Source organism: Uranotaenia lowii, chromosome 3 (genome assembly GCF_029784155.1).
Source record: "Uranotaenia lowii strain MFRU-FL chromosome 3, ASM2978415v1, whole genome shotgun sequence".
In the NCBI taxonomy this organism is placed as follows: domain Eukaryota; kingdom Metazoa; phylum Arthropoda; class Insecta; order Diptera; family Culicidae; genus Uranotaenia; species Uranotaenia lowii.
In genome coordinates, this window is record NC_073693.1 from 99,412,872 (window position 1) to 99,437,394 (window position 24,523).

The following is a 24,523-nucleotide window of genomic DNA, read 5'->3' on the forward strand; positions in this document are numbered from 1 at the left end:
CCTACTGTTGTTCCAAGAAAAACTGTCCCTTGTAATTTTTGGATCATATTCACTTTTTTTGTTAGCCGAATACCAAATATTGACCTTTTCAACTATTCGGCCAAACGACTATTCGGCCGGATATTCAGTCGAAGAAACATACTATTAAGTTTTCAATGAAAAAACAAAAGCTATTATTTCGTTACCCTTATCAGCCCTAGGAGTGTCAATTTGACACTACAAGCTCTAATAGTTATAACTTCTGGCGTGTTCAAACGATATAAACTAAACTTATTTAAATAAAACCCTTGTAATGTCAGTAAAATATTTTAAGAACATTATATATACACCTTAAGCTACTAGTTTTCTCATTATTCAGCATGAAAGAAAAAAAATCAGAAAAAATGCCTCAGTAAAACTGCTTCATATATTAGACGTCCAAAAAATATTTGTCTCGTGCATATAAAAGCTGAAGATAATGTTTACATCATGAAGCCAAGGAGTATTTTTTAATTTTTTTTATTAAAGGAAAGCAAACAGTTTTGGTTTCAGCACTGAATAGCTTAAAAATATTTGTTCCAAATTACCTGATTTCATCATCGTCGGCGCTACAAAAACCACAACCTTCTGTCAAACCAAATTTAGGATCCACGAAAAGATCATGACCTTGCGGCTCACCAACCACAACTTTTTTCCGCCTGATGGCCAAGTGTCGTTCCCGGGAGGGAAATTTGGGCGTTTTCCTAATCAACACAGGCTGCACCTCAACGACATTCGTCGCCACCGACGAGGCCTTGTTGGATTTGTTGCAACAACGTGACTCTACTAGATCCCCATATCCATTACCGGACAACCTCCGGAAACGGGACTGTAGTGCGTTCATGGGTCGTTCTAGTAAGGCCATCAGATTTTTTTCAATGCTCCCGACCACCATATGAGATTCTAATCTCAGAAGGTCGTATACAATAATCCCCAGACTTCTCAGTTTAACGCATGATGAATCGCACTCACGTCACCTCCAAGTTCCACTCAACTCAAGGTGCATCACGTTTTAAGTAGCGTTTAGACGGCTTTCAAGATATCACTAACACCGAGGCACTTACAGTGAAACCAAAAAAAAAACAACCGCACATGATCGTCACTTTCGTTGAACGCAACTCATGGGCTGGAACCACACAGATTGGTTGACTCTTTCGCGAAATTCCGCTCACGGTGGACCTATTCGATTATGTCACAACAAATTGCACCTAAAAACCGGTTTCTCCGGATCAGAGTAGCTAAGACTAAAGAGCCCTAAAGGCTATGAACTTGATCGTTTAGGCGCCTACTATGTTTGATTTATTTTTTTTACTACCCCGATGAAAGCAACCTTAGAGCTCTACCCACAAGAAATGATATTACTTCTCAAGATCGCGACAACCAGTAGCAAAAGTCTCGATTCCGATCAATCAAACAAGCACACTAATCCCGGCACTAAACGTTCCTGAAGTACTTCTGGTGCTGAGTCGTGATTACGCTGTACGGTATCAAACATCGAACCACACAAATCCAACTATCTAAGCGTCAACTTTGGAGCCACAAGTCGAGCGAAATGGCGTACAAAAACAAAACAAACAGAAACAAAAGAGAGGGAGCTAGAAAAAGGTTGGAAATAAATTGTCAACAAAACGAATACCAAACCAGCAATGGGGATACCTAGTGAAGGCTGAAGCCGTTGAAGTCAAGAGTGAATTCAGTTGCATTTGAGTTAGTAGGTAGGTACCCGACATAACCAACGTATGTTGGTGTAGAGATCGTTGAGGTGCCCCCGGCGAAAATGTGTGGAATGAAGTGTGCTAAGCAAAAACAAACGATAAGAACTCTCGATTTCGGACTGGTTGCTCCTGCGGTCGGTTTGTAGATTGACTCACATGGTAGGACTAAAAAAGTTGTCGTCGTTGATGGTAGAACGTGTCTATCGAGCTCCTAATTTTGGAGAAATAAAAAAAAAATTAAGATGATCATTCGAAAGCAAATATGTATTACAGGGACGAGTGATTTACCTCACTTAAGGATTTAACGAATGATTCCCAGACAACCAGAAGGCATATTTTTTTTTTACAGATTATATCGTATAGAATGTGTTTTAAACTCATTTTCGTACATCTTTTTTTTTCTTTTTTTTTTTAAACGAACACACACATATAGGATCTCAGTGAAACTTGTTTCTTTGAAGAGATCTAATTTACTTATCTCTAAGGCGTACATCTTGCAAGGGTATTATGGCTAGCATCATACAAATGCTAAAACCACCAGACCACAGAAAGAGTACTATGTGTGCCGTGATCGGGATTCGATCTCATGGACTCTGGCTTAGAAGTCTGGAATGCTATCCTCTAGACCACGGCCGGCGGCACCTACAATGTGCGGCCCATGCATATTCTTTATCGTATTTAAATAAATTGCATGATTTTATTACGACAATCCGTATATCTGCACCTAAAATATGCGGCCCATTCTTTATCGTATTAAAATACATTGCATGATTCTATTACGACAATACAATCCAAATCAAAAATATATGTGCTAATGTACTCTAGTGATTGTGCAAAATGGCCGTTCGCAAGGAATCACCTAACAAGCAGCACAAGACTTATCTTCTGAGAGGTTGACTACTGAATGGCGCATCAAGAGAAGCAAACACTCATGCTGTCTCTCAAACATTAGACCGGCGTACCACACAGTGATCAGATAAATGAATATTTTACTTCCAATTTCACCACGGATGATGCGCACTTGCCTATTTTACCTCAAAATGAGAATGGTTTTCGTTTTACTCCGATCGACATAAACGATATTAAGGCTATGATCATTTAGTATCCGGGCACTTTATTTCGTTGATAGCTTCGTTATAAGAGCTTGGATATGCAAAACTTTAGTAGCGTTGTGTTGGTTATGAAAAGGACTATCTTGCCTATTTTTGTCAGATTTTTAAGTTAATGTGTATTTGAGATATTTACGATGCAAAAAGACATGGTAAAAATAATTTTGCACAAATTGGCGCCTTTTGCGCATTTTGCGCCTCAGAAACTCTTCATTTTTGACTTGAAAACTCATAAACTGTTGATTTTTTTCTGATTCTTTTTTGGACCGAATCGTTAAGAAGTATAAGGAGCCACTCTAGAATCCACACGAAGTTCAAATCAAGCATTGGAATGGAACCCTTGATCTTAAATATGGTAAAAAGTCTATGGTTATTGGGGATAACTGAATGCAGGCCCCTTAAATAATGCAATTAATCCACTTCCGTCAGTCAAAAAGTGTTTTCCGACTAGTAGACACCTAGTAAATAACTAATAGTGAACAGTTCCTTAGATTGCAACATGTGCAACCGGTTTTTACGCAATGTGACAGATGTGTCCTCATGGACGAAGAAATTTATGTTAAAACCGAATTTAAGAGATCAAATTCTTCGAGATGCCTACTAATGAAATGGCTCCAACCAGATTCCAATTGCTTTTTCCAGGTGAGTTTGTGTAAAACATCATGATTTTGCAAAGGTTTTGCTTCTGTGGTAAAAATAATGGATCAATACATGACTGAAAAAAGTGTGCAAAGATAAAAAAGAGATTTTATGAAAAAGTTAGAGTATTTTTTGAAATCATTGATAAATATATTTTTTTATATTTTTATATTAAATGTCATATTAACACCTTCATTTCCTTCATAGAAAGTTTTTCGATCAAATGAATAGTTTTTAAAATACAATCGTTTGTAACTGCCCGGATACTAAATGATCATAGCCTTATAATAGCAGAAAATTCAATCAAATCAAACGCGATAGGCCCCGATGGAATTCCACTGAAATTCTTAAAAATTTTAATGCCGTCCTCTTTGTAAACTTTTCAACACTATAATAAGATCCAGTAAATTTCCCTCAGCATGCCTCAGCTGAGAGAATTCCGAAGGGTGACATTCAAATCCACTTAGGCGACTTCAACGCAAAGATTGGCTCCGATAATCAGGACTTTGAGCGCATCATGGGGCGCCATGGCCTAGGACAGATGAGCGAAAACGGAGAGCTGTTTGTAGAATTTTGTGGCAACAACAACATGGTGATCGGTGGATCGCTCTTCCCCCATCGACCAGCACATAAGGTCACTTGGGTATCCCGAGATGGCCGAACAGAGAATCAAATTGACCACATCTGCATCAGTCGAAAATGGAGAAGGAGCCTTCTTGATGTCCGCAACAAACGAAGTGCAGACATTGCATCTGACCATCACCTCGTCCTCGGCGAGATACGACTGAGAGTTGCGCGTGTCCAACGGCGCGAGGAGAAAGTCGGGTGTCGATACGACGTCCGCCGGTTGGAGAATCCAGAGGTGAAAAGGGCATACGTTGAACAGCTAGAATCCCGAGCCTCGGAGTTGCCGACAGACGGAACAGTCGAAGAACAGTGGTATGGAATCAAGAATGCCTTTATCACGACGAGCCATGGTACTCTCGGTAAAGTTTGTGGAAGACGAAGTGAATGGATGTCGGATGAAACCTGGAGGATGATCGATGATCGGAGAAAGGCGAAAGTCGGAATTGAGCAGGCATGTACCGGGTCAGCCAAAGCAGCCGCCCGCTTACGATATGCGGAGCTGGAAAAGGCAGTTAAACGAGCTTGTAGACGAGACAAGAGAGCCTGGACAAACTCCCTAGCCGAAGAGGGAGAAAGAGCCGCCGCCATTGGAGATATCCGATTATTATATGACATTTCTCGCCGCCTTAGTGGTACAAGGACTAATGCAAGAATGCCGCTGAAAAACCGAGCAGGTCAGTTGCTGACAGATCGAACAGATCAGCTCAAGCGTTGGACTGAGCATTTTGATCAACTTTTCCGAGTTACAAATAGCAATGGCCAACAGAACCCGCAGCTCGAGGCGCCCACAGTAAGTCGCATTAATGGCGTCAACTCGGAAGCGCCCTCGCTGGCTGAAATAGAAGCGGCAATCAAGGACATGAAATCCAACAAAGCGCCTGGAATCGATTGCATTCCTGCTGAAATGCTCAAAGCCGACCCTGCCTTGTCAGCACAAATGTTGCACCGTCTTTTCGCTGACATTTGGGATACTGCAACATTCCCGGCCGACTGGATGCAGGGTATCCTCGTAAAGGTCCCAAAGAAAGGAGACCTAACAGAGTGCGGTAACTGGCGTGGCATAACGTTGATCTGTACAACCCTCAAAGTACTCTGCAAAGTGATCCTGAACAGGATCCAGGAGAAAATCGACGCTACACTCCGACGGCAACAAGCTGGATTCCGATCTGGACGATCATGTGTGGACCACATCACAACGCTACGAATAATACTGGAACAAATCAACGAATTCCAGGACTCTCTTCTGCTGGTGTTCGTTGATTTCGAAAAAGCATTTGACCGACTGAACCACGAAAACATCTGGGCTGCTCTTAGACGACGAGGGGTCCCAGAGAAACTAGTCCATCTCATCGAAGCACAGTACGAGGCATTTTCGTGCAAGGTCTTGCACGACGGTGTCTTGTCCGAACCAATCCCGGTAACTGCTGGAGTGAGACAAGGATGTATTTTGTCACCGCTGCTTTTTCTCATCGTAATGGATGAGATCTTGACTGGATCGATTGACTGTAGACCAAACCGAGGATTGCCGTGGAATCCTTCAACAATGGATCAACTGAACGACCTTGACCTGGCAGACGATATTGTTTTGCTCGCCCAAACACAACAAGATATGCAGAGCAAACTCGACGACCTCACCGAAAGCTCCAAGGCAGCAGGTCTCAAAATCAATGTCGGAAAGACCAAGTCGATGGAAATCAATACAGAAAATCGTTCCAATTTCGTGGTAGCTGGACAACAGGTTGAGACAGTGGAGTGCTTCTAGTATCTTGGTAGTCAGATTACGCCTGATGGTGGTACCAAGAAGGACATCGAAACCCGGATCAGAAAAGCCCGATTTGCGTTTGCGAGTCTGCGAAACATCTGGCGGTCACGCCAGATCTCTCTACGAACTAAGATCCGAATCTTCAACTCAAACGTCGAATCCGTATTGCTGTACGGGTGTGAAACTTGGTGCACATATGCGGTGACGACGCGAAAACTGCAAGTTTTTGTGAATCGCTGCCTGCGGAACATCATCCGCGCTTGGTGGCCTGGCAACTGGATCTCAAACGTTGAACTTCATCGCCGGTGTCATCAAAAGGCGCTAGAAATCGAGATTCGGGAACGTAAGTGAAGATGGATTGGGCACACGCTGCGAAGAGATGAAAACGAGATTTGCAGAGAGGCGCTTGACTGGAATCCAGATGGGCCCAAAAGCTCGTGGCGGCGAAGTCTAGCCGCTGAAATCCGCACAGTTGACGAAAACCTTGGCTGGCAGCAAGTGAAGACGCTGGCTCCGGATCGCCAGCAGTGGAGATCTTTTACCTCAGCCCTATGCGCCGGTCAATCGGCGCTGGACCCTTAGGTAGGTAGGTATGGAAAGTTTTCAAAATATTACCTATAAAGAAAAAATCGAACAGCAAAGATATTTAAAATCTTCGCCCAATTAGTACCCTGTGTGTTTTTTCCAAGGTTTTCGAACGAATATTAAAACATCAAATACAAACGTTCTTAAATTCCTCTAACCTCCTCAGCGAGTTTCAATCAGGGTTCAGATCTAAGCACAGTACAACGACTTAGCCAATGTACTGGACGATATTCACAGTGCGGTCGACAAAAAGCAGTTGGCAATCTTACTGACGATAGATTTCTCTAAAGCGTTCAATAGAGTTTCGCATATCAAAAACTTTCCTACCAATTTATGTTCTCACGTAGCGCGGTTTGACTATTAGATTCCAATCTTAAAAAGCGAATTCAGTATGTCTTTTGCATTGATTCTCGATCTAGATCTACACCGGTAATGTCAGATGTTCCTCAGGGATCAATGTTAGGGCCTACACTTTTTTCCTTGTTTATAATCGATCTGCCTAGTCTTGCAACAGTAGTAACATATGTACATACATATGTTTGCCGATGATGTACAAATTTATTTTTGTCTTGCTAGTTCTCTACCAAGTAGTATCATCGATGTCATGAACACTTAGTAAACGTGTACAGATGGTCTCTGAAAAATCAGTTGCATATTGACAGCAAAAAAACTAAAACAATGTTTTTTCCCGCCCCGCTTAACATTTCAAACTTTTCACCCCTTAGAATGGGCAATGACAATATCGACTACGAAGAAAAACTAACAAATCTTGGTGTGTTAATCCAAAATAACTTACAATGGACATCCTTTGTTAATGCTCAGTGTTCAAAAATTTACAAAACCTTACGTATGCTAAGATTAACGTCATTTGTTTTACCTGTTAATATAAAATTGAAATTAGTGAAAGCGCTTATTATAACTCATTTTACCTTTGGAGCAGGATTCTTAGGAGGTGCACCTTTGATTAAATCACGAATAGACTTAAAGTGGCATTGCATAGTTGCATTCGATTTATTTTCAATCTAACACGTTACCATAGAGTTAGTCACCATCAATCGCAAGTCTTGGGAACATCTTTCGATAACCTCTATAAATCAAGATCTTGTATTTTTATCCACAAAATCATTTATTTATTTAATAAGTTTATACGCCTTAGAAGTAATCGTCTATTTAACTTTAAAATACCTCGCCACCACACCGAGAGCTACAGTAAAACCATTCTTGTCAGGGGCATAGCTGTTTGGAATAATCTTTCAAATAGTATCAAAACCAAAAACTCGCTTAATCTTTTTCGCAGAGAATGTCATAGCTTTTTCAATGAGGGACCAGTAAGGTAAAATACCCCAAAACACTAAGAATTTGTTCGATTAGATTAAATTAAATCTTCAAAATCAAACCATTCAAGACTAAGTGTAGTAATCCAAAAGGAATTAAATAGCCTTACGCAACATGTCGCAATAAATAAAAAAATAAATAAATAAATAAGTAAATAAATAAATAAATATGGCCTCCAAAATGATACGTATATACTGGTTTTGCTGCATAAGATACGATTTGTTTATACGTATATTTGCACGTATATTTGTGTTGCATATTCGAAATACCCACCAAATGGTTGTCTGGGTATAAGAATAAGGAGGGGGGGTGAACTGGAATGAGAAACTAGAAACAATTTTCTATTGTTGGTTTACATACACACGGGTTTACATATCTACTCATACAGCGCTCGATACACGCGAAAATATTTCTTCTGACTAAATTTTTCCATCCTGCTTTGTCTTGTGATTGGATATGGAATATGATTTATTTGCGCTGGGAGAAAAATGCCAGCGATGAGCAATCTTATTAGTGCCGGTCAGGCATAGAATTTTAGGCCAATAGTTCCACCTCAAAGGAAGATAAAAATTGGAGTAGAGTATAGACTCGGCTACTACTAAACCGATTTGCGTGAAACTTGTCAGATGGGTGTATTAGAGGCCGGGGAAGGTTCCTATGATAGTTTGGAACCCTTCCCTCTTCGTGGAAGGGGGGAGGGGGTCATTTAAATAAAAGTGATAAGTCTTCATAACTCGAGAACTGATCATGCGAATGGAACCAAATTTGGCATGGGAGTGTATTTTGGTAGGAGGAATGTTTCTGTGTTGGTTTGGCACCCCTCCCTCTTTCCACTGGAATGATACGAAGGAGGGAGGGGCCCAACCTTATAATTTTTAACATAACTGGAGAACTAATCAAGCTAATGGAACCAAATTTGGAATGGGAGGGTAGTGGAATACGAGAAATGGTTCTATGATTATTTCAGACCCCTTCTTCCATCCAGTGGAGATACAGGAAATTTGGGTATGATAAATAGTTCTATGAATATGTGGTACCCCCTCCCCCCCCCCCCCCCCCCATCCTTCCAAGCGAATGGAATCATATTTGGCGTGGGAAGGTATTTGATTACGAAAAATGTTTCTATGATATTTTGAGAACCCTCCGTTCTTAAAGTAGGAAAATCTTAGGGGAGGAGAGTGCTCCCATACAATTTCTTACATCTTGGGAACTTACCCAGCAGATGGAACGAAATTTGGCTTGGGAGAGTATTAAGGCTCAAGATTTATTTCTGTGAATATTTGGTACTACTGCCTTCTTCCATAGGGGTGGTAGGAAGAAGATTGAGGCTAACTCGAGTACTAATAGAGCTAATGGAAACAATTTTGGAATGGGAAAGCATTTGGATACGTAAAATGGTTATTTGCTTATTTGAGACTTCTTTTTCCTTCAGTTGGAGATACAGTTAGGGGAGACGGGAGCTCACATTCGATTGATTTTCACAAACCAAGAACTTGTCTAACAAATAAAACCAAATAATACATGGAAACAATCATACAATCGATCAAATGGAATAGAATTTGGCATGGGAGTGTATTTAAATACACGAAATGTTTGACCTTGATCCCCTCCTTCCAGGTAGAAGATAGATAGGAAGTGGGACTCCGATACAAATTTTAAAGCGACATCTAATGAAGCAAACGAACAACTCATGAAGGTAGTGTCATGAGAGGGTACGTTCTGATGTTACAAGACTCTCATTTCCTTCCATTAAAGGAAAAGGAATGGTCACTCTCACAATTTGTATATTGATTCGAAAACGAATAGGTCAAAAAGGTGTCCCGTGACGGGACAATGAAGATTCCCTATATGAAGAATATGTTGACATAAGTTATAAACTTTTGAAGCAAAGAAACCCAGAGTTATAAAAAAGATTCGAACACGGATTAAAAAAAAATAATAAAGATTTGAAAATAAAAAAAAAGGTTGCAATTTTATTTTGGAAAAACATTTGAATGATTCTGAAATTAAATTATTTTTTTTTTGCAAATAAAAGAAAATTTAAATAACAAGTTAACACAAATTTCAATAATTTTTGGGGGTGTAGCAAAGCACACCGAGTCAGCTAGTGTATTATAAAAATAGCTCGATTTGGGGCGTTTTTGAGGTTCTCAAACCCTGGGATTTTATCTAAAAGATTTGTATTGATTCGAAACTCATTCAAGAAAATAAAATATCTTGAAAAAATAAACATCATTTTGGTTTCTTCTCTGAAATGTTAATGGATTTTTCGATGAACAACTTTGTTAAAGACCGTAACTTCGTATCAAAAAAGGCCAAAAGTTATAAGCTATTGAATATGGGTCTGTCTTTTGATATTGAAATCTATCATCGCATCTGACATCACTGCTAGTGCCTTTCGATGTATTGCATGACTACTTTTCAAGCAATACTTCGCTAAGCACCAGCAGCGATGTCAGTTGACTTAATAGTTTTTCAATTCCAAAAGACATTCGCCTCTTAAATAGCTACTAACTGTTTTTAACCTGATTAGATACAAAGTCACAATCTTCGAGATAGTTGTGTAGCGGAAATTTTACTTAGATGAATTTATTAATTGGCACAAAACCTTTTAGAAACATTCCACGTGCTTGTACCGCTCATTTTCATAAGTTCGCGTTTCATAAAATCTCAAACTTGTCCAAAATATTCATAATTCAAATCACACAATTTCAATGGATGAATTGATTTTTTTGTTTAGAAAAATGCATAATAATTTTTTAAGCTAACAAACACTGCATCAATGTGTAGAAGAAAAAAATTTTGTTATAAATATTGGATGTAGTTGTTTGAAAAAGCGGTCAAAGCGGTCGTAAATGAGTGAATTCACGTCACAAAAAAGGAAACTTTTTAATTTTAGGAGAAAACTTTGACATTGTCTTACAGAAAAGAGATCTTCTTTGAAAATGATGAGACGATTCTGACACTACTTTTTTTTTTAAAATTGTCAGGCTGAGTAAGAACAGTGCGAATGAGTGAATTCACGTCACAAAATTTGTTTTTTTTAATTAGAGAAAAACGCTCTGAAAGCTGTTTGGCATGGTTGTATTTTTGCAAATCGAACATAAATTAGTGGATTTTTTAGCTTTAGGTCATAAACTTAAAACTAGAAAAATATTGAAAAAATTAAAAACTATTTTTGGCGAATCTTCAAATACACACTGTAAGAAATAGTAGTAATTACAACGTATGATTCCAAAATATGTTGTTATTGAGGTGCCAGTCCAAACAAGGAAAAAGTTACGAAAAGATACTGAAAATTACGTTTGCACATTCTACAAGCAAGGCTGCCGAAATTTCAGAAAAATCTATAATTTCACAGAATTTTAAGCCAATTTTCATCACAGAATGTGTGTCACAGAATTTTTACAGATTTCACAGATTTTTTAAATTTTGAACCATTTTTCAAAATTTAATTTTTGATGTCAATATAAATTTTGTAATATTATTTTTGAATTGAAAAAAATATGACAAAATTTGTTATATTTATTGATTTTTCTTGAGTTGAATGTAAAAAAGACGCAATTTGACATAAATATTGAATAAAATTGACGGAAAAAGCACCACAGAAAACCATCACAGAATTTTGGGGAAAAATCACAAAAATTCAAAATGTTTTTTTCGTCAAAACACAGAATTTTTTTCGGCAACCTTGTTTACATGTTGGAATAAAAAATATCACTTTCAAAAGTGTACACGAAAATTGGGGGTTCTAAAGCATGGGCTGCCAAACCATGGCCCGCGACAAACTTTTAGTGGCCCGCGAAGCTCTTTTTGGAAAAACCATGCTCTAAACGTTTTTCTTGGTCTGCATATAAATCTTTGGATAAAGATATCTGAAACCCTATTTGCATTGATATAACATGAGGCCCCTTTTTTAAAAAAAAAAGAAATTAATGTATAAAAACTAATTTCGAGAAAACACACTTTAAAATTGTTGTATTTGGTCATTTTCCATACAATTTTCGATCATTTGCAATTTTCTTCCGAACTTAAAAGTATGCGATATAATAGAAAAAAAAACCGCAGAAAATCACCAATTATAGTTTGGAATATGAAGAATCGTTTGCTCGAAAACGATAAGTTTTGCACTCAAAGTTCTGAGGCATATAATTTTACAGAACCGGTTATCGTCACAGGACTCTTGTATTAAGGAGTTTTGGAGGCCTCAAATAGATAGTGAGATCGTATCAAAGTCGTTTCAAAACCGTTGAAAAAATTACTTAATCATATCAAATCAGAATATAATTCAAATTATACTTTTACAACAACCAACAACTTCAACCATTCGTTACTTGGATTTAATTTCAAGAATATCGTTAATCCATTCAATTTTAATAACTTTTGGTAATGATGTAAAACTTCGAAAGTTTGCTTTGTAATTTTTTTCCAATTAGTTGTTTTTTGCTAATCTTTCACAGAAAATCGAAAATGAAACGAAATCCAAATATTTTTTAATTGGCAAACGTGCTCTGTATTAATCAAAATCAATAATAAAGAACTAAACGGAATTTACAGTTGGGAGGTCGAAGAAGAATTCAATTAACGATACTAGAAAATCTCTCAGTAGAACGACTTTTTTTAGCCAAATTCCTACTTAAAAAGGTTCTAAACATGATTTAGAATCAATCAGTTTCGTATTCATACTGTTTATATATAAAGGCTATCTGGAAAGAGTTGGATTGAGTTGAGGTTGAGGTCCGTACTTTGAAAAATCAATAGTATTTATGATATAGCTCAAGTTCATTGAAAAATTATTCTTTAAAATGTTAAGAACGTTATTTTTTCAACAATTCCATTCTGAAGTTTTTTGCAGGGATGAAACATTTGTCATAACTTGAGCTTTAAGAAAACCGTATTCAAAAGAAAACGATCGAAGGGAACCAAAGTAATTGATGAAAAAGTGATTTTTCATGTTTCTTTCAAACGAAATGTCTCAAAATCCCATACAAACTTCAGGCTCGTTGAGCAACCCCTTCCCGTGATCCGATCTGGCCCAAATTTGACATAAGATCTTGTACTAGGCCTAGGATCAATTTTAGCCTGCAACACAAAACTTTTTCAAAAGTCGGGTCATTTGGGGCACTCTAATGGTCGTTTGGATTTTAAAAACGTTTGTAATAAGCGACATAAGTATTCTAACGACACGCTGATGTTTTGGTTGTATTTTGTTCTTGGATACAATATTTGCTTGAATCTAACAAATTTGTGTCTACGGAACATAAGCATGTATGTAGTTCCCAATTCAACATTTTAGATTCTGTGCGAAAAATTCATTTTTTTTATATTATGCTTTGGAATTCAGTCTCAAAATTAGGTTTTGATTTCCTATATTAAATCTAGATTTCCTTAATGATTGTTCTACATTTCTTGTTCGCATCCTCTGGTTTCGCAGTTTGAGACATTCATTTTAAAGATTTGGGATTTGATCTGTGTAGTCAGGAGTTACCTTAACATTATTTATTCAAATTCATATTTTTTTGGAACCTTCAAATTAATAATAATAAAAAAAAATAATGCTCTAGATATGATTTGGCTTTTGAAGAATAAAGTCGACTAAAGTTTTTCTCTTTTACGCTTTAAGCGACACCACGTGGAGAGTAGGAGAAACTCCGGGAGCTTCCATTCATCTTCCATAGCGGAATAAACATTTGAGGTTGCAGATTATAAACTCGAAATAAGTTAAAATTGAAAATAGCTCATTGAATTGAACTAAATTTTTAAAAATAGTTTTGAGGTTTTGTGACTGCTCTAAGAAAACTGCCTTTACTTAAAACAGAACCTGTTTTGATGGAAAAAAATTTAAAATGTTTTTTTTTTTGAAGCAGAGCTTATAACCGGGAAGTTATTTTAAAAATTTGATTGTATTTCAATCGCAAATGCAAGCTTTGAAATCGGTATTCATATCTCGAATTTTACTTTTGAATAATTTTAGTAAGTACTTCCAATTCTTCATTTTGGAATCATGTCATCATCAGTACGACAGCGCCTTTGAACGGTATGAGATAATTTCTTTTCGGGAAATTAATAAATTTATTTGAATTTCTCAAAGCGAAACAAAAATGTTTGGATTCAAATAATCTAGTGAAATCTAGCTATATGTGATTTTTTGTATGAAAAATTTCAAAGTTTCGGAAGCACGTTTTTCCAGTTTTGAAGTTTAAAACCGTAATATGTTTCAGTTTTTGATTCCGGAGTTCTGTTGCACATGTACATGCACTTGTACTGGTGGGGTTTTGTTTTTTTCATTTTTCTCCCTGCAAACCGAGGCAATGTGTCCCTTCTTCTTGCACATGAAACAGGAAGCGTCCTTATGAGGACATTCCTGCCCGGCGTCATGCGTGTGACCGCAAATTTTACACTTGAGCTGATTTCCCGATTGCTTATCGTTGCTCGTCTTTTTAGCTAAATCCTTGGATTTTTTATTGACGCTGTTGACAGGATTTTTGGTTGCCGTAGCCTGTTGCAAAATACTTAATCCATCCAATAGGGACAGCATCTCAGGGGTCACTTGGGGTTTGGGCTCTTTGGCCAGTTTAGGTTTGGTTCCAGTATTTTCCGGCTTCTTGGGTGGAACGGTATTTGTGACCGCGACGTTAGTGGGTTTCGATTGGTTTTGATCCTCGGCTAACTTGCCACAGGCTATACGATCTCTCAGAGCTTCCTTCGCAAAAGGACCAAAGTTGCATTTTTCCTAAAATAACGTTTTCATAGAAACAAAATGAATGAAACAAAATCAAACTGTTGAAATTGAATACAAAATCTGGAAACTTGAATATGTATTTTGCGTTCAAAACCTGGATACATAATCGTAATATGAAGTCTGAATTTGAAAACAGAATCAAAAATGAGAATCTGAATCTGAAATTTAAAACCTTAATCGGAAATCTGAATCGGAAATCTGAATCTGAAACCTGAATCTGAAATCTGAATCTGAAATCTGAATCTGAAATCTGAATCTGAAATCTGAATCTGAAATCTGAATCTGAAATCTGAATCTGAAATCTGAATCTGAAATCTGAATCTGAAATCTGAATCTGAAATCTGAATCTGAAATCTGAATCTGAAATCTGAATCTGAAATCTGAATCTGAAATCTGAATCTGAAATCTGAATCTGAAATCTGAATCTGAAATCTGAATCTGAAATCTGAATCTGAAATCTGAATCTGAAATCTGAATCTGAAATCTGAATCTGAAATCTGAATCTGAAATCTGAATCTGAAATCTGAATCTGAAATCTGAATCTGAAATCTGAATCTGAAATCTGAATCTGAAATCTGAATCTGAAATCTGAATCTGAAATCTGAATCTGAAATCTGAATCTGAGATCTGAATCTGAAATCTGAATCTGAAATCTGAATCTGAAATCTGAATCTGAAATCTGAATCTGAATCTGAAATCTGAATCTGAAATCTGAATCTGAAATCTGAATCTGAAATCTGAATCTGAAATCTGAATCTGAAATCTGAATCTGAAATCTGAATCTGAAATCTGAATCTGAAATATGAATCTGAAATCTGAATCTGAAATCTGAATCTGAAATCTGAATCTGAAATCTGAATCTGAAATCTGAATCTGAAATCTGAATCTGAAATCTGAATCTGAAATCTGAATCTGAAATCTGAATCTGAAATCTGAATCTGAAATCTGAATCTGAAATCTGAATCTGAAATCTGAATCTGAAATCTGAATCTGAAATCTGAATCTGAAATCTGAATCTGAAATCTGAATCTGAAATCTGAATCTGAAATCTGAATCTGAAATCTGAATCTTAAATCTGAATCTGAAATCTGAATCTGAAATCTGAATCTGAAATCTGAATCTGAAATCTGAATCTGAAATCTGAATCTGAAATCTGAATCTGAAATCTGAATCTGAAATCTGAATCTGAAATCTGAATCTGAAATCTGAATCTGAAATCTGAATCTGAAATCTGAATCTGAAATCTGAATCTGAAATCTGAATCTGAAATCTGAATCTGAAATCTGAATCTGAAATCTGAATCTGAAATCTGAATCTGAAATCTGAATCTGAAATCTGAATCTTAATATATTAGTTTGTTTTGAAATTTTGATTGTCTTTTATCGGTATTGAGCTCGATGGTTTATCTTTGAATTCCAAAAAAAAAAAAGGTTTCAAGTGTCAAGAACCACCCTACTTGTACAGTTAAATACGTGCCATTTAAAGGCTGTTAGCGATTTTTTTTTTTCAATCGAGATAAGAAAAATCCATAACCACTCACTGAACTGGAATCATAAACTCTCACCTGTAGTTGTTTCAGCTGATTGATGTACGCTCCCAGGTACTGTTTGGGTTTTTGATTGCATCGGTAGAACTCCCTCATGGCAAAATACTGCTGCAAAAGAGTCACCAGCTCTTCGAAAGTTTTCGTGTTCGGTTCCACGGTGCCACAAATTTCCTTCAACTTCCGGTACGCCTCTTGGCCAATGCTTCCGATAAACAGGGGTACCACTTTTTCCGGCTGATTTTCTAGCGAATTCAGCACCAGGAAATGATTAAACTGTTCCAGATAGTAATCGAGATCTCCATTTTCGCAATCGAATGGATCCATTCGGGAAAAAGCAGCGGCGGCCATATTTAAGTCGCAAATTTCCGTTGCAGAGCGGGAGATTTTATGGTGATTAACGTATCGGAAATGGTGGCTTGAATGCAAACAGAACAAAATTAAAAAACTAACACTTGAGCTGTTGCACTATTCAGAGCTGTTCGTGTACTGCCACTTTATCTGGCTCGTGTTTTGGTTTTGCCTACAAACGTATCATTCTGGGAATATTGCTTAGGTTGGTTGAAAATATCAGCTCCTGTCGTTTTAAAAGTTTTGAAAGTATATCATTCTGGTATGGGTGCCTGAACAGATAAAAGCGATTTTAAATATCTTCGATTTCTTGTTACACGTTCATGATTCAAATGAAAGCGTTTAACACACCCCATGATGATTCCAGTACATAGTTATGCAGATTTAAGTGTTTTCTTAGTTCGAAGACAGGAAGTATATCTCATTAAAAAAAAGTTGAGCTTTCATACCTACCTCAGATGAATACATAGAAGGATTTTTAAAGTTCACGTTTAACGAAGGGATTTTCACATGCTTGTTTCCAAGTGAAATTTTAAAAATATTTTAGTTTTGTGAAGATCCTAAAACCACCAGATTTTAAAGAATTTCAAAAAATCTGCTTCGAATTGTTTGATCTGTATAAATATAATTGCTTTTTTAAATTTATATATTTAAGTGGATAAAACTTTTCCAGCAAGTTATGTTTACATATACAGCATAGCCCAATTTGGCTCTAGTAAAAGATGGCATAGAATAAGCATGACCCAATTTATATTCAATACAGAACGAAAAATGAAATATCAACCAGTTGACAAATTGACAAAAGATAGCATGAATAAGCATGGCCAAATTGGTTCTTAATATGTATAAGATGGCATGAACAAGCTTGACCCAATTCGGTTTATGAAATAATTATGAAATAATGTAGTTCACGTACCACCAATCAAAACCCAGAGTCTAGAAGTCAAGTCGATTATTAACACTATGAGCTAAGAATCCTGAGTCTCGAGTAATGAGAATCAAGAGTCCAAAATCATTTTTGATGAGTAAAGAGTCCAGAACCAAGGTTTTCAACAAAAAAAGGACGAGTGAGTGAACAGAAATCATGCATAATAGAGTGAAAGTAAAGAAAGAAAAGTGAAAATCTCATCCAAACCAAAAAAAAAATCAGATAACAGAAAAAAACATACCGGGACAAAGATATATAAACAAAAGTGAGGAATGAATTGTTAAAAAAAAAACATGCAAAAGAGTAAAGAAAAGAAGTGAAGTAAAAAGTAAAAAGCGTACAGTAAAAAATAAGAATTAAATGGTGAAGAGTAAATAGCTCGGAGTAAAAAGAGTAAAATAAGAAAAAGTAAATAGTTAGAAGTACAACAAAAAGTAAGGAGCTAAGTTAAATCACATAAAGTAGAAAGTGTACAATATGAAGTAAAGAGAAATAAGTGAATTCAAAGTTTGAAAAACAAAGATTATCGTGTTTAGATGAAGAAGTGAATGCAAAGAATAATGGGTAATGAGTGAAGACTTAGATTTAAAAAAAAATAACTAAATATTAAAAGCAAGGAGTAAGAAGTAAAAAGTAAAGAATAAAGGGTTTTAGTAAGATAATGAGTAACGAGCAATGTAAAAAATATAAAGAACAGCAAATAAAGAGCAAAAATTAAACCATTTAGAAAGAAGATGACAAATAATGAAAAAAGTCGCACTAAGTAAAGAGTAAAAAGTTAACAGTTCAGAGGAAAAAAAGCAAAAAATTCAAAAACAAAAGTGAAGAGTAATGAGTAAACGGTTGAATTTAACAAGGAGTCAAGTGTTTAGAGCAAATTCCGAAGAGCAATGGGAAAAAGAAAAGGATTAAAGGGTAAAGAGTCAAGAGTAGAGAGTACAGAATAAAAAAGAGGAAAAAATGAAATTTTAACAAAAATGAAGTAAACGAAGAAGAAGAGAGTAACGAGTAAAGAGTGAAAAGACGATTATTAACGAACAAAGATCAAATATCTAATAAGGTTTCAAAAGCAAGAAGCAAATGGTGACTGAAGAGCACAGAGGAGAGAGTAGAACTGTTTTAGAGTTGAAAAAAAGATTGTAAAATTGAAAAATTTACTGATGAATAAAAGTAGTGAGGAAAGATTGAAGATTAAAAAAAAGGAGCATATAAGTAGTAGAGACTTGAAAGAGCAAGGAATCGAGATTTTAAAATGAGGATTTCAGTTGAAAGTGAAGGAGCTAAAATGTAAAAATGAGGTGTATATTTAATAACCCTTTGGCTTTGAGAGCATCGAACGAAACTTTCGTCACATTAGGTGGTATGAATAAAAATAGCAATTGCTTCGATAGCTTTTACTTAGCTCGAATTTTAGAATGGCAAATTTTGAAAGCATTTGCTCAACTAGATTTGAAAAAGCAGAGTAGAATATTTACTTTCAACCTGCTCCGGATTAAAAATATGTATGCCATTCGAAGTAATTGACTTACAAAACTGCTCGAAAAAAGCAAAAGCAATTACTAGAGCTTTATTCATATCAGCCATTAACCTTCCCCGGCCGTTCGGGTCAATATGACCCGAAGCAAACTTTAAAATCGCCATAACTCTTTTGAAAAAAAATCGGAAAAATATGAAATTTGGAACATATTACTAAAACCACGAGATACATAACCTGTAGAAAAAGCAACTTCCGGTGACCACCGGAAATGCCACAACTGGCAAGCCTAAAAAAAAGTTACACATAAGCCGTTCAGGTCAATATGACCCGAGAGTTTGCGCGCGTTCCCCTGATGATATATGTTAACCGATTTTCATGGTTTTACATTCATTAGTTAGGAAATTTATTCTAGTTTCTGAATCTATAAAATTTTAGTAGATGTAACTTATCCGAACGTCTAAATTCTGCCCCGAATGGAAAAAAACCCCCGAAAATAATGTCTTCTCAGAACTCCCATATCTTCTAATTGCTTTGACGTATTAAAATTATTTTATAAGTTTTATGAAGAGATTAATCACCGTAATTTTTGTTTGTTACTTTGATTTATCGGCCTAGCTGTGAAACGTGATGTCCTTTTTAGTAGGGACATCTAAAGATTATGAAATTTTTATATAGATGGATAGAAGGTTAGAAGAAATGAAAGATGGTGAAAATGAGCGGGTAGAATTTGTTTAGAAGCATTACCATCGCATATCAAATTTTTGTTCCTCACTCATTCCTATATAAAAATTTCATAATCTTTAGATGTCCCTACTAAAAAGGACATCACTTTTCACCGCTAGGCCGATAAATCAAAGTAACAAACATTATTTTATGAGTTTTGAAATTGTGAAAAACAAATCTTTTCGAGAATATAGAAAAATTGAAGGTCATATGGAATTTTCGGTCGCTAGCGTGGAATTTCTGAAAAAAAAAACAACTTTTTTCGAACTTTTGCTTTGCAGTGTTGTATCTCATTCTTAGCTGCTTCTTATGTGGTTTTTCAAAAATTCGTAGCAACGTTTTCCGAATTCTGCCTGTTAGGTTCCCGATCCCTGAATTGGATTTCCCTCCCGGAACGCTCTCCATTAGAAAAGCTGATAGCACGAAGCTAAGTACTTTTTTCAGTATTTTATAGTGTTGCAGTTCATAAACAAACAAAATCGCCGCCCGGGACGATGCATACATTATATGCGTCGTTCAGGGTGAAGATTTTGTTTGTATGTGAGGAAAAAGTGTGCCGTGCCAGTGGAAAATAAACGAAAACGCTATAGATTAGCTAGGTTTACAGTTCATGCCCAAGTAACAATTTAAGCTTTATTATGGTCAGCAAAATTTCGTTTGGACTATAGCAGGACTATAGCTAAAGCGCATTCTATAACATCACCTGGACTCTAATAAAGCCAAAATTAGGCTATTTGGCCCTACCCTAGAAACGTCATCATGACATATTATTGTTGGTCATTAATGTTGGTCACCAAAGCTTTTAAAAAGCTATTACAAAATTAGAAATTTTTGTTTTTTTTCGATTCTGTTAGTTCTCGGAGTTTTTTTTTATTTTTCCAGCAACCATAATGGTTGATGAATGATGATTGCATTATTCACATATGATCTGGTAAAATTATTAGCTAAAAACCAATGTTTTAACCATATAATGAGCGTCTTTTCTACTGCCAGTCAAGATTTTAGGTCAAATGTATATCAAATAGTATCTTAAAATAAATGCGCCTCGTCAAATCTGATGGTCAGTCATTATGGAATTGATGGGAAAAAGCCCTGAAAAAATGTTTTCCAATGCTTGCATTTTGAATCCATCAACATGGCGTCATTTTGTGCCCTTCGATTTTGCAACCAACATGGCGTGAGTCAATTCATTGTTTTATTATGGTTTAATGATGACCCCAAAAAAAGCTACGATTTGACGTTTCTCTCGCAAGCCAACCAATTACACGCTAAGGTTGAGTTCCTCATTTCTGAGTTGTTAATCATTAGTACAGTAAATGAGGACAGACTTTTTGAATGAAAAGGGATTGGTTTTGAATGACCCGTGGAATAAATCATGAGTTGAAGTCAAATTTCATTGTCTGACGCCATCTTGAAATCCAAGATGGCGGCTTCCGCTGAACATTAAAATGGTGTAAATGACTTGAAATCGCATGAAACCCCAACAAAATGGGTATCGGGTGAAAGGGCTAAACGAGTAGAAGTTGAATTTCGCTATCAGACGCCATCTTGAAATCCAAGATGGCGGCGTCCGCTCAACTTTTAATGCTTTAATGCTGACAAAAAGTCGCATTAAACCACCACTATACGGGTATTGAATAAAAAGGCTAAACTAGAAGATGTCGATTTTTTTTCTTTCCGACGCCATCTTGGAATCCAAGATGGCAGCTTCCACTGAACTTTAAAATACTGTTAATCAATGAAAATCGCATGAAACTACCACAATATGGGTATTGGGTGAAAAGACCAAACGAGAAGAAGTCGAAATTTACTATCAAACGCCATCTTAAAATCCAATATGGCGACTTCCCCTGAACTTAAAAATGATTTAAATCACTAAAAACCGCACCACATTATGGGTACTGAGTGAAACGACTCAACTAGAAGAAGTCGAATTTCGCTATCTGACGCCATCATCAATCCAAGATGGTGGCTTTTGCTATTCTTTTCAAAGCTGTAAACAACTGAAAATCTCATGATACATCCACAATACTGGGTATAGGGTGAAAGGGCTATACAAATAAAAGCCGAAAATCGTTGTCCGACGCCATCATGAAAGCCAAGATGGCGGCTGCAGCTCAACTTCAAAATACTATAAAGGACTGATAATCGCATAAACCCCCCACAATATGGGTATTACTTCAAAGCGATCAACGAGTAGAAGTCGAATTTAACTATCTGACGCCATCTTAAATGCGAAGATTGCGGTTTCCGCTGAACTTTAAAATGCTGTAGATGACTTTAAATCTCCACAATATTGGTATTTGGTAAAGGGGTGGAACCAAGAGAAGACAAATTTCGCTACTAAACTTCATCTTGAAATACAATATGGCGGCTTCCGGTTAGCTGTTAAATACTGCTATCTGTTAAATGCTGCCATCTTGGATTTCAAGATGGCGTAAGATAGCAATATTCGACTTCTACTCATTAAGCTCTTTCACCCAATAGCAACTTGGGTTTCATGTCATGGATTTCAAGGTGGCGTCAGATAGCGAAATTCAACTTCAACCGGTTGATCTCTTTCAACTTATACCCCTATAATATGGGTTTTATGCGATTTCCAGTCATTTACAGTATTTTCAAGTTGAGTGGTAGCCGCCATCTTGGATTAAAGATGGCGACGGGCAACGAAATTTGACTTCTACTCGTTTATTACTTTCACCTTATAACCATATTGTGAAGGTTTCACAATATTTTCAGTAATTTACAGCTTTGAAAATAAAAGCAGAAGCCGCCATCTTGAATTAATGATGGCGTCAAGCAACAATTTTTTCCTACTATTTGGGCCCTTTCACTCAATACTCATATTGTAAAGATATTTATACCTCTTTCGGTGATTTCAAGTTTTCTAAGATGCATTTTTTTAATTTTAACTCAAAACCAACACGCATAACTTATCAAAAATGTGTAAAAATGGGAGTTCCAATTCAAATATGTGCTATCTAATCTGAGCGTGTCCTGTTTTGACATCTTGATCGAGAACTGTCACTAAGTTTTATGGCGGTTTAATAATCATGCACTGAGTGCTATTATAGAACATGCAAAAGAAAGCTTGGAGCAAACTTCTTAGTTTGTGTTTTATTATAGTTTAAAAAGAGCATTCATAACTTTTTCAAAATAACTAAAACAGTATGTTTAATAAAAGTTTTATAAGCGTTTTCAAAACCATCTAAAAACATATGGTCGAAAAAAAAATATAAGCATTCTGCATGACCATAATAAAACCGTCATAAAACGAGCTGCACAAAAAAATGCCATAATTAAACCATAATAAAACTTCCTAATGCTAGTTGGCTTAATCTGTGTTACTTGGGTGGTGATACAATTTTAGCGTTTTAGAGGAAATGAAAAACTTTGACTTTCATTTTCGTCGGGTTAAACGATTTGAGTTAATCGTAAAGTGTAGTTTCCGATTAATGAAAAAAATCGTTGTATTTCTTAATTGCAGTTACATAAATTATTGTAAAACTGTATACCTTTATTCCTTTCGCGAAACTGGCACAATTTATCGAAGTTAAAGAGTATTTCAGGAAGTTAAATATCTGCAGAAAGTTGCAGTGTTCATTAGAATTCCTATTTTGGTCCAAAGATAAATCCTGGATTCCAAAACTTTGCTAATCCTAAGACTTATAATTAGCTATTTAGGCAACATGATACTAATATCATAGAAAACAGACGTACAAGCTCGAACAAAAAACCGTCAAAAAAGTGTGTAAAATTTCAAATGCTATCACCAAAAAATACGTTAGAAACTGACTGCAAACAGTGTCATCTATTGCGCCGTTCAAGAGTTACAAATCAACTTTTAAGTGCCCAGTTTTCGAAAAGGCGTAATCGTAGCCAAAAAAAACAAAAATTAGTTCAAAAAGGGTGTTGGGATTTTTACACAAGTTTCGTGGGCTAGCTTGTACGTCTGTTCTCTGTGCTAATATTTTCATTCAGTAAAGTAAGTTTTGACAAAATTGAAAAGGATTTATCTGATACATATTTTATACAAGATGTTCAAATTCAATTTGTCAAGCGTTAAATAAAAGTAGTATAGTCAACATTGTTTTACTAACAGATATTTTTTTACTCTGATTTCATTTTTTTTAATATTGGAAGTTAATAGTAGAAAAACATTACGCATTTTCAAATTAGTCGTGAGGAAAGAACAGAAGCGTAGTACAATGTATAGGATTTGGTTTTTCACATCATTACACTAGTCAAAAGTGTATCCTGCTCATATCCTTTTCTCCCAAAACTCCAACCTTAAATTATTTTGCTAGGATGCAGAGGTGACCTCGGTCCTAAAGCAAAAAATTGATCTTTCATCCCTTTCTACCTTTTCCAATCTATCCATTGACTACTAGGACGTGGCCGGCGCCGTTATTGATGCTCAAAGAGAGAGCATCTGGTTTGTTCATTGAGGATGAGCTGCTAATCCCAAGCACCATTCTTTTGACCTTTGAACAAAAATGATGGCCTCGGTCAATCACGGAGTAGCAACCATTGGCGATGTGGAATTCATTCTACTGAGCCACGCCTGCGACAATGGAGTTCGAAATGCTTTAAAAGTCATGTGGAAGCAATGATGGAATCAGTTAATGATAAATAAAAAACCTTACTATTGTTGGTAGAAATTCATGATGAAGCATTTCGGGTTCCATAGTTCAAGGTGGATGTGAGTAGTCAATCCAGCTAAGCTAAGCTAAGCTAAGCTAATTCGTAGCAACGTTTTCCGAATTTACTAAAAAATATCGGAATTCGACCAGATTTTTGAACGTTTTGTAGCAAGCGAACACAACCCCCCGGGAGAGCTTGAATCGAACAAAATCCATGGCTCTCCCGGTCGTGCTCTCGAAATCTGCCTTCCTATAGCAGACTAGTCGCTTGCTACAAAACGTTTCAAAATCTGGTAGAATTCCGATATCTTTTAATTCATTCGGAA

The 24,523-nt window shown here is 36.3% G+C and overlaps 2 protein-coding genes across 2 annotated transcripts in view; both read right to left on the reverse strand.

Annotated features, from left to right (window-relative positions):
• LOC129756924 (four and a half LIM domains protein 2) overlaps positions 1-24,523 on the reverse strand; it is a 495,033-nt gene that overhangs the window by 361,100 nt on the left and 109,410 nt on the right. The window lies entirely within an intron of this gene.
• Positions 13,916-16,592, reverse strand: LOC129756927 (uncharacterized). Its single transcript, XM_055753996.1, has 2 exons — positions 16,097-16,592; positions 13,916-14,523 (listed from the first exon to the last, which is right to left on the reverse strand). Exons 1-2 carry the CDS (start codon positions 16,424-16,426, stop codon positions 14,008-14,010), a joined length of 846 nt encoding a protein of 281 aa, XP_055609971.1. The 5' UTR covers positions 16,427-16,592; the 3' UTR covers positions 13,916-14,007.